The sequence below is a fragment of the Rhamphochromis sp. 'chilingali' genome, assembly GCF_963969265.1.
Source record: "Rhamphochromis sp. 'chilingali' genome assembly, chromosome: 18".
In the NCBI taxonomy this organism is placed as follows: domain Eukaryota; kingdom Metazoa; phylum Chordata; class Actinopteri; order Cichliformes; family Cichlidae; genus Rhamphochromis; species Rhamphochromis sp. 'chilingali'.
This window is the reverse complement of record NC_137945.1, coordinates 21,894,745-21,907,792: the sequence shown is the minus strand read 5'-3', so window position 1 is coordinate 21,907,792 and position 13,048 is coordinate 21,894,745. Positions and strand designations below refer to the sequence as shown.

The window sequence follows — 13,048 nt, the reverse complement described above, 5'->3', positions numbered from 1 at the left end:
AACTTGTTTATTTGTTAAAAAAAAGTTTAAAAAAAATTCAGCTTACTCATTGATATATTACAAAGAGGTTTGCAGTTCCCTTACAGTTTTCAGAGTCTGCTGTGTTTTTATGACACTCTGGATTTTTTGTGTCACCTACTACATGCTGAATAAAAGAAGAGAGGATACAACATTACAGGAACCATTCATTAAAGACATTTTGTAATATGAAACTAGAGAAAAATAAATCTAAAGTTAAATAAAAGTTGAATTGCTGTGCTGGAGTCCTACTTTAAAAAAAGAAAGAAGAAAAAATCCAAACAATGAAATTGGCTCCCACTGTATCTGAAGGATGCAGTGGGATTGTCTTGAGGACAATACCGGTCCTGGTTAAGCATCATGGCAACCATCATCTCCAGAACACAGAGATTCAATGCACATACAGTTCGGTGCTACTTGTATAAACATAACAAAGAACGTGGGATGTCGACCTTGATATCTGAGCCTAAGCATAGTTAAGCAGCCTGCTCAGGATTCAATTGCTCGCCAAAGACTAACAAGCGGTAGTAGTTTGTAGCATGTGCTCCCCCACACTACCGGTTTCCGCCATATTTGGATGTCCAGTCGACCCTCCCATGGACGGGCTGCACAGCAGGAGCTCTGGTCAGGAGGTTTCCGGAGTTTTTTCCCAGTGCTGATGAATAACTGCTGCCCTTCATCTGAGAGCTGTCTGTCCTCCTCTTCCAGGCTTCATATTCTAGAGAAAACAAATGTCTCTCTTAATCACCAGCGTCTTTATAGGTGATGCTTTAAAAAAAAAAAAAAAACACAGCAACTATTTGAAAATGGCAATACCTTCACCAGTTTCTTTTAATGATGAGTTGGATATGGGCTTGAGTTTTGCAGATTTTGGGTTGTCTTTTATGTTATCAGGAGAAGAAGAAAGATTTACTAAAAGTGAAGAAAAGGGAGAAAGAAAGGAAACATACTCCCAGTAAATGTGATGCAGGTTTAAACAGAGGAAATTAGAAAAGAGTACAGGACGATCATACAACAGAATAGTTCAACTATAATACCAGAATTAATGTTTATGATTAGAGAAACAGAGCAACCTCTCAGACACGTGGGAAAGAGTGATTTTTTGTTCTCTCAGAGCAACATAAATGATTAAAAGTACCTGGCTAAAGGTCTCACAAGTTATTTTGTTGGGTTTATATAGAAAAAAAAAGAGTTATTTACTTGCATGCTGGCCAGCCAAGGGGGCAAGCTGGATTCTCTGTCCCACTGAGCCAACCTCTTTCTTTTGAAATGAAGAGATGTAACCACCAGAGAGGTTGTACTTGGTGCTCACAAAGTTCCCTTTAAGAAAATAAATACAGAATTCAACCAAAGGTCTGAAATTTCTTATTATTGCACACCCCAGATGTCCAACCAGCATTTATTAAACCAGTATTTATTTGCTAAAATGCAACATTTTTAAAAAAACACAAAAAACTGATCTTGAAAACACAGATCTTCTCACAGGTGGCTTTACGACCACTAACTTTATGTGTGAACACCCGTGACATACTGGAACCACCGCATACCCACGAGGGGCACAAGCGGAGGAATAGGGTCGATTGATTGTCATTCAACATTTCAAAGAACACCATCGAGTCTCTCCACCACCAGTCAGAGATTTTTATCTCCATAATTACTCAAAAGCTTCATTGTTCCCTTAAGATGTTGTGGTTGTAGTATCATTTATCTTCTGTTAAGCAACTGGAGTTCTTCGTTCTCATGTTAACCTGCATGTTTACACCCTAGTTTCACGCAGAGCTTTAAGAGGCCGGTTTCTTTCACATGCAAAGTGGCTGTTTGAATATCTGAAACTTGCTACAGCATCAGCCACCACCCTGGTTGTTGGTTTATTTGATTTTATCCTCAAGCTATTCTATATACCGCCTTCAGAAAGGTTGCACTCCAAATAACTAATAAAGCTGCGAAATACAGCAAAAAAAAAAATCAAATGAAAACAAAACAACAACAAAAAACCCAGTCTCACTTAAATACCTTTGGAGAGATCAATTTTCTGCAGTATTCTTTCTTTGACCACAGTTTTGTCTGGTGGGCTATCCAAACACTTTGCAGCAGTATCTTCTAATCACATGGCCCAAAAAAAGTAGAGTTGGAGGAGATGCATGGGATCAGAGAGAAAGGAGAAAAGACAAACAATAAAGTAAAGGCGAAGAAGGGAAACTGAAAGCATTTTTGCTTTTTCAAAAGAAAAAAAAAGAAAAAAAACTTTTCATGCTAAATAACACATTTTCATGCAGAACAGGCGAGCAGCACTAAAACAAACAGTGCTGGGAGAATGGATGGGGGAGGGGTCTACAGCTGCAGGCCATTTAGGGAACACTTGATCTTATACCTACAGTCTTAATCTCATGAATAAGCAATGGAGAGGTAGAGACGAGGTAACAGGAAGAGACAGCAGCAGAGAGAGAAGACGAGGGACGCATACTGTGTGCCTGCCTACATGACAATTGATTTATGGTGTCCTAGGTCTCCAAAGTCGCACATGCCTAGGCTCACTAACTCTTTATCATAACTAATGACCAGGTGATATTAGCTTCATCAGCAGCACTTAGAACCTTAGTATAAGAAAGAGGACACCGTCGTATTATGTAACACAAGGTGAATTTGACAGCCGCCAGGTTTCCAGAGCAAGTCATGGTGTAGTCATTATTTAATCCACTGAGTGAGCAGGTTTGTTGTCTGTTGTCAAACCCAATGCTTGAATATTATATTTTTTGTATGTGTTTGTATTTTTCTGCCTTCGTACATTACAAAAAAATTTACACGCTGTCGGGCTGCTTCAATGTGTTACTGAAATCTGGAAACTTGAGTCCCGTCCACTGTGCACTATGCCAAACCTCTTAACACTGCTGCATTAGACATCATCAGTCTTTACCTGCATTGGCTCTGGTGACAGATAATCCTCCCCCAATAGGACCAAGTGGTTTATTTACAGTGTTTGAGGAGTTCTCCCACAGGTCCCGCAGTGTCATGCCAGTCAGCTCCTTTTCTCCAGAGGAGGTCTGATTCTTGCTGATCAAGCCTTAAAGCCAACAAAATTACAAGATTAAAAATTTAGCCCTCAGAAAGTGCTATTTTCACAAAACTGATTAAAATGCAAGCAATTGGATTTTATAATAATAATTCAAACCACGATAAAAAAAATGAAAACTTTTATTTATTTATTTGTAACCAGAGAAGCAATGACCTATTTTAAACAATACAGATAAGACTACATATTAGTCTTACCAGGCAAGTATCTAGACTGGCTGAGATAGTGTTGGCGGGCCGCAGATCCTGGAAGATTAGAGTCCATTTGGCCAGTCTTTACATTGTTTGGTAGCTTGGTAACGGTACTGAAGGAGTATAGAGGTTTCTGCTCCTGGTGTCTGAAAACAAGGCATTACAGTAAGTTCTGAATATAAATGTGGATGTTGTGGAATGTATGATAAATATGAAATGTATTCAATATTGCATATTTATTTACATATATACTGTAATTTATAAACTGAAGCACATAGTATAGCAGCACATAGCATAGCAAATGCTTCACCAAGCAAAGTTTCCACTCTTCTTAAGCTTACGGTGGACATTGGTCCTTGGGGCTCTTCTCCTCCTCTGTATTCACCAGGCTGGGTTTCTTGGAGTTGGAGGCGGATGTTTCTGAACGATCAGATTCCTCCCAGCTGTCTGAGGTCTTGGCCACTGTCTGGCCCCAGCGACGGCGACCGCTCTTCAGCACACCCATCCCGACGCCACCAGCATTGTTCTCACTGCCCAGCGCCTTCTGCACAACATAGTAATGTCACGTTTGGGCAATGAGTCTTGCTGAATTAAGTTCTACTTTCAACCTCTGCATCTGCACCAGAACTTCTGCTCTTTCAGAGTACTCACTTATTCCAAACTGACTACTTTATTTTAAAAACTTTTTTTTGCAAGTATTTAATCTGACTTAATAAAGCTACTCACTGCATGGCTGAGGCCTCCAGGTTTACTCTCAGCCTGGGGTAAGGGGATCTGCTGCAGAGGCTGTTGATGGTTTCTGGAGGAGGTTGTGGAGGCTTTAGACTCAGAGGAAGACTGCTGCAGTTCAACTTTGTACTCAGAGGCCTGTTTTTGAGCAAGCGGCCTGTTCTGGACTTTCTTGACCTCCTGGCTCTGAGGGCGTGGCCCCAAGACCTGACCCACCTGGAAGTAAGGATAGCGCAAGGCCTAGCAAAGGAGAGGAAGGAACACAGATTATTATTCTGAATAATCTGAGGATATTCAATTACACTGAAAGAATATCCCTAGAAACAAGAATAATACACAGTCTGTACTTAAAAAAACAACAAAATAAAGCACATCATTGTGTAACTTGAGTCATTTAAACTTGCAGGGATGGTTTTCATGCACAATACAGAAAACATGCACACCAAACCTAAATCCCAGGGCATTTTAGAAACACCCCTGTGTACCATAGGGTGTATTTTATTCAGCAATTACAGTTTTCCACCATCTGAATCAGACAAGAGCTGAATGAGCTAAAATTAGATGTGCATCTGTGCATCTGAACAGAACCACCCACCTGGGAGCTGTTTAGGTAGAAATGGAAAAGCTTTGTCACTCCCTCTAACGGTGTTAGGCCTAACTTTCTCTCTGGAGTGTAAATTACAGTCAACAATATGATGGGCATATAATGTTCATAATGTGTATGCACATATGCAGAGAGGAAAAATGTTTTGCAGCAGAACTGAGAATGAAGTATGGCTTAGAGACTATTTAAAATGTTTAGGATTAACAGTGAAATCCCTGCAGTGAAAATACAGATAATCTGCATGAAGTGATGAGTGTTGACTGCAATGGAAACTGCTTCTTTGAGAACAGGTTACAGATTAATTTTAAACAACAGGCTAAAAAGGGTCTTTGTTAAAGAGAACAAATTAAGCCTGGAGTAAGACTTTACATGCCTACCTGTGCAGCAGTGGGCCTTTTTTTGGGGTCCCAGTGCAGCAGGTCCTTCATCAGGGTAATAGCCTCATTGCTGGCATTTGGAATAAGGGTCTTCAGGTGGGTCGGCACACATTGAGGAAATCGAAAGTTCATGGCAGTTGCTAGCTGGTGACCTTCTGGCCAGTCGGTCTAATGGAGGACACAATCAGTTGATTACATATTATCATTATTCAGCTGTGTAAAGGTTGTTCTGGACATTTTTATTTTGTCTTTTTAAATGTTAATAGTTTAAAATAGCAAAAGTCTGAGGCAAGGTTTTTACCTCGTCAGATACCTAGAGGTGGTGGCTGTTATGAGCCAACACCACGTAAATAAAACTGAACCGTATTGTGAATTGTGGCTGATGTCACAGACTAATCTCCTGGCCAGGTTATAGCAGGTTGCAAACAGAGTTAATAGTGATGGTGTTGGAAAGCCTTTTTAATCAAGTGTCAATTTGTTCAGCATGAACCACACTTAAAACTCTTTAGACCTTAGAGAACTAAGTAGGCTTGCATATTATTTATTCTAATGTGATTTAACTACACTAAGTATAGATATTTCATCTTTAGGAATAATGTTTCAGTTAAATTCAGCACTTGATAAGTTTAGAGTATTAATGATTGAACACATGAAATAAGCTCACCGACTGAGCTCAAGCATTCTCACCTCTCTCCTTTCACCTTGGTCTCACCTTTTTGACGGTGCCCAGGACTTGGCAGATCTTAAATATCTCGTCTACTTCACTGTTCCCAGGGAAAAGAGGTCTGAGTGTGTACAATTCGGCCATGATGCAGCCCACAGCCCACAAGTCAATGGGAGAGCTGTAGGTAGATGACCTGAGCAGGACCTCCGGAGCTCGGTACCTTGACAGACAGTCAAGAGCAGTTAGATAAACAGCTTGTAAAAGTCAGTGTAAAAATACATGGCCATATGGTCCAATGAAAAAAGCATAAAAACCATCATGTTAACTTTAGCTTAGCTCACTCTAACCAGTGCTTTCTTTTCTATCTTAAAAGTGTACCACTGTGTGGAAATTCCTCTCACCATCTCGTTGATACATAGTCTGTGTAGGGAGGTTTGGAGCGGATCTCTCTGGCCAGTCCAAAATCTGCTATTTTGACCAGTTCTGGACCCATGCACAACAAATTCTCTGGCTTCATGTCTCGATGGAAGAAACCTGTACAAAGGTTTATATCAAACTTTTAGCTACATTAATAGACTCCACTCAAATCATGACAACAGACTGGCACTATTTCCTGGTATTCTAAATCTAATACATAAAAATGTTATTCATAATTCAGACAGAACTACTTGTGAATGGGTGAATGTTTGCCTCACCTGTAACATTAACAGGCATTTGTATTCAGAGCTCAATGTATTTCAACATCATCATTTTAAATATACAAGTACCAGGGCTACAGTGCTTCAGTACGGCAGCTGTCACACAATAACAGTGTAATTTGGAGTAACATTAAATATTAAAATTACTCGTGCAGATGTTGAAAAAAAAGGCAGTCCATGTCATGTTACTAAAAATGTACTCCGCTGATGCAAAATATTTTCCTATGATGGAAGATTTTAAATGCAGTAGCAACAATGGCATATAATCCAAATGTGATTTACACTGACACCCATTTAAGTAAAACAAAACCAAATGACTCTTGATTAATCGAGTGTAGCTGAAGGAGTTATAAAGTTTGATGTCATAATAAAATACATTTTGGACTGCGCTGCTACAGAAAACAACTAAGAAAATACAAGGACATACCTTTTAGCAATAGAGAACATAGCACACACACATGCATGTGCAATATAATACTTTTGGTCTACCCAAGGGCCACAAGACTTTTTAAATATCACATACACCCAAACTGACAAACTACAGGTTAATCTACTGTTGAATGAGTAAAAGGATGACCAAGGAAAGCTTCTTACCATGTTTATGTACAAAAGCCAACCCAGACAGCACTTGAAACATGATGTTTCTAATTTCATTCTCTGAGAACATTTTATTCTCTCTAACAGCAAACAGATAGAAAAGGAAGGAAAGATGGAAGAGAAGAGAAATCAAAGTGTTAAGAGAAAGAAAAGTGGAAAAGTCTGCATTTTGGATATATGGAAGCACATGTGCACATTAAAACATGCAAAGGTTTGTATGACCAGGGTCTTTTTCTTTTGTTTAGCTGATCACACCATGCCTGATTAAAAAAAATCAGAGTCAAATGTTTAGAGTGCTTTTTAGTGTGCATGCATAGAATAAGTCATCCATACATCCATTCTTTACACAGCAGTGATACAGACCAGTAAGTAAAACAAGTGTTGAAGCAAGGCATTTATGGAGGGTTCACATACTACAAGAGTTTTTGATCGTTGATTGAAATAATTTAATGTATGATGGCCTTGTTTGCTTGCGAGATTCTTAAATATTGACATGCCTTTGACAGTTGAAATGGTCAGTGAATCTTGCAGTATGAACCCACACTCTCGTACGCTTTCAGGTCATGAAGAAAACACAGTACACCTACCATGTTTGTGAATAAACGACAGGCCTTGCAAAATCTGAAAGCTTATGTTTCTTATCACTGACTCAGGGAACAATTTTTTTCTGTAAACATAAAATCGATATACCTCCCATGAGCCAGTTAATGAAAGCAACATAACATTAACACCATTCTTTCTTACATTATACAGTAATCGGTAAAATAAATATATTTGACCACAAATCTGAGCAGCTTTAAAACATTAAATGTCTTTTTGACTTATTTGCTTTTGCAAATAAAAAACCTCAAGTTTGCACTGTAGGAGGTTTTCACACTAGCAAAAACATCAGGGCATCTCCCAGAGAAGGTGGCAGCTGTTTGCAAGAGAGAGCCTGATATAGAGGACTTACAAAGCTTTTAGAGGATGATATTGACAGACTTAAATAACAACCATTAGAGCCTATCAGATCAATCTGGTGTTAATCAGTGTGTGGGCCAATTGGCAATGACACTACACAACTGTGTTAAACAAATTCTTCAAACATTTGTATTGTGAAACATGATTTTTCTTTTCTTACCTGTCCTTCATAAGCTGGTACAAGTTCTCCTTCATGTACTCAAAGACAAAGTAGAGATGGTCATTCTCTCTAATAACCTCTTTTAGTTTCACCACGTTCGCGTGGTTCAGCTTCTTCAGCGACTGGGGTGACGCATGTTTGGAAAGATAAGAAAAACTGTCTCATGTAATGCGAAAATTTTCGTATATAACAAGAACACTTTTAATACAGATATCAAAATAGTTAATGTACTAATTGATGAAGTGTAGCAACTTCCACTGGTGCATGGTTATAACAAGAATTGCTCTTCCTTGGCTTCATTTAAGTGTGTAAACCCTGGCTTCTATTAGCTGTTGATTTATACTCAACACAGCTCACTTTATAAGGTAAACTTGTTCAGCCTATAGTTAACACAAATACCTAATCAGCCAGTCCCATAGCAGGAACTCAATGCTGAAGTTCAGACTGAGCATCAGAATGGGGAAGAAAGGTGATTTAAGTGACTTTGAACGTGGCATGGTTGTTGGTGCCAGATGGATTGATCTGAGTATTTCAGAAAGTGTTCATCTCCGGGGGGTTTCCCATATAGCCATCTACAGAGTTTACAGAGAAAGGTCAGAAAGAGGAAATATTTGGCAGTTCTCTGGGAATTATTGGTCATATGTGAAAAGCCAGACTGCATGATCTGTGACACTATCATGTCAATATGGACCAAAATCTCTGAGGAATGCTTCTAGCACTTTTTTGAAGGCGCTATACCTCAAGTGGCCAGTGAGTGCATTCAATCAATGATTTTCTTAATGCATTAACAATGTAGTAGTGGAATGCCACCTTTTAATTTTCCATTGTACTCTTATACATTTTGACAATTTACATTTGCGTGAACATATCTATCTATTGGTCAATCTATGCAACAGTGGTCTGCGAGTAATGCTGTTATAAGGTGCTTCAAACAGGTGTATTAATATTACCATGCTTACCTTTACTTCTCTTAGGTTCATACATTCCTCCCATGAATAAAACTTCCTCTTCATTCTATGGAAGACCATTAAGGAATGTATACATCTTATTATCAGATCATCATATATGTAATCTTTTAAGGCCATATCTATTAATAAACATTATTATTACGATCGTGGCTCAAGAGTTAGGAGTTCGCCTTGTAATCGGAAGGTTGCCGGTTCGAGCCCCGGCTCGGACAGTCTCGGTCGTTGTGTCCTTGGGCAAGACACTTCACCTGTTGCCTACTGGTGGTGGTCAGAGGGCCCGGTGGCGCCAGTGTCCGGCAGCCTCGCCTCTGTCAGTGCGCCCCAGGGTGGCTGTGGCTACAATGTAGCTTGCCATCACCAGTGTGCGAATGGGTGGATGACTGGATGTGTAAAGCGCTTTGGGGTCCTTAGGGACTAGTAAAGCGCTATATAAATACAGGCCATTTACCATTTTATTACAGCATTTACAAGACTCCTCTGTGCATCTCCATCAGTAACTTGGAAAAGTGATGAATGTAATGTGATAAATATTCTAATCAAGATTTTTCTGTACTTAAATTAAAATGAAAACATATTCTGATTCTGATGACCTACTCTGCTTTTTCACTGTTATCCAATGTGTGTTTGTTTAAAACAACACACCTCCTGTTATACGCTTGGGTTCTCTGATCAACATTACTTGTCCTTTCTTCTGGAATTACATAAGAGTTACAGAATGAGCCGATATCTATCCACAATGTCAGCAACCTGACACACCCCTCTACTTTCACTCTCTTTCACCGTCACCACATGTATTGTCTTGCATGGTAACCAAATGATCAACCAGTGGACGCACGTCCCCAGTTTCGCATCTATTATTGAACACTGCTGCTATGTTGCTGAAACAAAGCAATGTAGTTTGTTTGTCCTGGTGATGGCAGGTCAGGGGTTTCTAACTTTACAGCACATCTGTTTCGTAGTGTCACAACAAACATTAAAGAGAACAACAAAGAAAAAGGCTGTGATGTAAAATGAAAACAGTCATATTTTGATTTCAAAGGGAACAATTTCTTTCTGCATCACAAATTTGAAAAAAAATGTAATAAAAAATCAACATCTACATGTAAAAACTTTAACAGATACACAAACACTTGATAGAAATGTGATTTTTCACTATGTTTTGTGAGTATAAAGGCTCTTTGGTAGCAATAGGGGATCTACGTTAGCATTAGTTATATATCTACTATAGTGCAAACAAGATTGTGATTTTATTTTGACATTATTAAGACTCATTGCTGATCAAATATGTACATAATATAGGGCTGCATGACACCACAACAATAAATCTCATAATATTAATATGTTATAAAGGCTGAATAGGGAGAGACAACCAAAAAATTAAAGAATGAGCAACATCCTCACCTTTTGATGGCTACAAGCTCTCCAGACTCATTGCTTCTTCCCATCATCACACTGCCATAGGTGCCATCACCCAGCTGCTTCAGGGTGGCGTAGCGATTCATCATTACTCAAAACAGTTTCATCAGCCTCTTTATCAGCTAACTTTATTATTGTGTGAGATGGGCTGTAGAAAAACACAGCCGATTCATCAATCAAATATCCTCCTTCTTCCTTCAAGTATTGTTCAGTCTTTGTTTCATCAGCCAGAATTCACTTCTTTTTTCCCAAAAGAAAAGATCGTAGTTTGGCCAATGTTTGTCTTTGTCAGCCAATCCTGGGAGTTTAATAAAGCTCATTTTGCAGTAACTGATCCATGTAAAAAGGTAGGGATCTCGGTCACGCAGTTGAACTAACAGCCAAGAGACAGAAAAACATGAAAAATTGTCAGCAATAAATACAACCGCAAACACAAAAGATCACATAAATCCAATAGCATGCCAAAAAACTCTTGTCGGCCAGGATTTTTAAACAATGCGAAAACAAAGACATGCTAAGACCACTTCTTGTTTTTCCCTCAGTGGTAGGATTAGGTGTGTGTCACACTAGAGGCTTCAACATGACCACCCAAGGGAGATGACAAAGCCAACCCTAGTCAGATTAGGCCAACAGGGATGTAAATAGGATGTTACATCACCATCATGCTTATCGGTATCCACTACCTTGCCCAAGCACCCTGCCTGGCAAGAGGATTTGAATGACGCCACAGGCCATCGTAATCACTGGCCTGATGTACATTCAGCCATATAGACCTCCCATAAAACTTACAATTACAACTAATATACAGTGCCTAACAAATTTATTAGACGACCTGTCATTTCATCAAGAAAACAAAGTAAACACAAAAATATTTTAGAAATCTGTCCAAAACCTAAAAATAAAATTGTTATTTATTAGGCAAATAACATATAACATATTTTAGCTGCATACTGGACTTCTCTGAGAAGTCAGAGATTAATCATACATAACACAAAAGCTAAAAACAAATTTTTCTCTTCATGAATGCAAGTAAATAACTGTAATTGTAAATGGCATCTTACTCAAAAAATAATAATGTGCTTTGCTATTTCACCCTGTTTTTCTGTAAAACAGTAAATTGAAAATGAATGAATAATGACAATCATTATAATTTAGAATTAAAATGATCATTTTAATTAAAGTGTGTGTGCTTTAATGATGTTTCTGTAATAGTGGATTAACCATTATAGAAACATAAAAAACCATTTTAGAAATTAGCAGGTGGTGGTCTAATAGGTGTGCTAAGCAGCGTACTTTAATGAAACTAACAAACTGCGTGTTCTTCTCGGAAATAACGCACAGCTATCTTCTTTTGTAGGTTGCAAGTTTGCGCAGCTGGATCATAATCACACATGTTTTCTGTAGAATGTGGCTTGAATGTTTAAAATAAGCTGTGAGATAAGCACACAGAGTTTTATATAGCTAGTGCGATAGGGACTCCCTAATTAATTACACTGGAAAACAATTGCTCTGGCCATTTGACTTTTCCTCAAGGAGTCATTATGCAACCAGTGTAACATATTAATCATTACAAAAAATATTAATATATGATACAACTAAGACCTTCAAAATGTGACACTGTAATGTCACATTTTGTCACTGAGTAAAAATAAGCAACAAAACAAGGGGAGGGTTCAGTCGCATATGGCGATCTGTTGTGAAGGGATTTAAAGGGAATTAAGATGTATCCAGGCCACGTGACATTAGAAAGCTAATCAAGGTCGACGATATTAAAAACTCACGTCTACAGGCAGTGTTAAAGAAACCAATACTTCTACTCACATAATTCTTAACTTTTGGTTAACTAACAGCTATCACACGCATTCAACCCCAGCAGTCTTTCCATGAAACGAATCAACTACCTTTACTCTAAAGCTAAAGCTATAAGCTAAGACTGCTTAATGTAAAAATATTAAGCAGGCTATTTTATCGGGAAAAGAAGGTGAGTTGGCATTTGTTGCTGACATATCAGACTTAACAGTACAGTTCCTCGACCATTTAGTGCAGACTCTTTCTTGTGTGTCCCTTCTTCTTTTTTCCCCTCACTTTTAAACTCACCATGTAGGGTCGTTAGTCCCTTCCTCGGCTGCTGTCCTGCTGATAGCTTCAGATAAAACGAACGAAGCTCTTACAAGGTGAGCGCGTGCGTGTGAGCGTGATTTCTCCCCATGGAAACGTACACACAACCGCGACGCTTCTTGTAGCTACCAAGTGTGGAGACGGCGCCCGCAATGCTTTATGGTCTTTGTTGTCCTTTGAGAGGTATGGCGTTAATAGCCTGTATTCAAATAGGCTAACATTTCTAGCGTAACTTAGGGATGCCTGTTCAATGTGGACTCTTTTTAATGTAAAATATTTTGAATTACAAATAGATAACTAAAGTGAGAGCTATACGCAAGATTTTTATTATTTATTTCTTTATTTTATTCTACTTTTTCAAAACACGAATGTTCTTTCGAATAAGGAGAAAAAAACACGACTTGGTCGCAATTCGAGGACTGCACCAGTAGATGACGCTGTATGATTGTAGAGTGACATAGATACATAGTGTACATAG

General features: G+C 38.6%; 1 protein-coding gene across 9 annotated transcripts; it reads right to left on the bottom strand.

Moving 5' to 3' along the window:
• Positions 1-138: 138 nt before the first annotated feature.
• Positions 139-12,754, bottom strand: mak (male germ cell-associated kinase). 9 transcript variants are annotated; one of them, XM_080865630.1, is made up of 16 exons: positions 12,550-12,754; positions 10,438-10,825; positions 9,028-9,082; positions 8,069-8,190; positions 6,946-7,028; positions 6,055-6,187; positions 5,702-5,873; positions 4,990-5,157; positions 4,006-4,248; positions 3,621-3,820; positions 3,286-3,425; positions 2,933-3,079; positions 2,032-2,118; positions 1,219-1,338; positions 835-930; positions 139-736 (listed from the first exon to the last, which is right to left on the bottom strand). In XM_080865630.1, the coding sequence occupies exons 2-16, from the start codon at positions 10,539-10,541 to the stop codon at positions 573-575; spliced, it is 2,034 nt and encodes a 677-aa protein (XP_080721756.1). In that variant the 5' UTR covers positions 10,542-10,825; positions 12,550-12,754; the 3' UTR covers positions 139-572. The 9 variants fall into 9 exon arrangements, with proteins under 9 accessions (XP_080721756.1, XP_080721754.1, XP_080721755.1 ...); XM_080865628.1 differs by having other exon boundaries at positions 3,621-3,823; positions 12,550-12,751; XM_080865629.1 differs by lacking the exon at positions 6,946-7,028 and adding an exon at positions 7,536-7,615 and having other exon boundaries at positions 3,621-3,823; positions 12,550-12,749.
• Between the last annotated feature and the right edge of the window lie 294 nt (positions 12,755-13,048).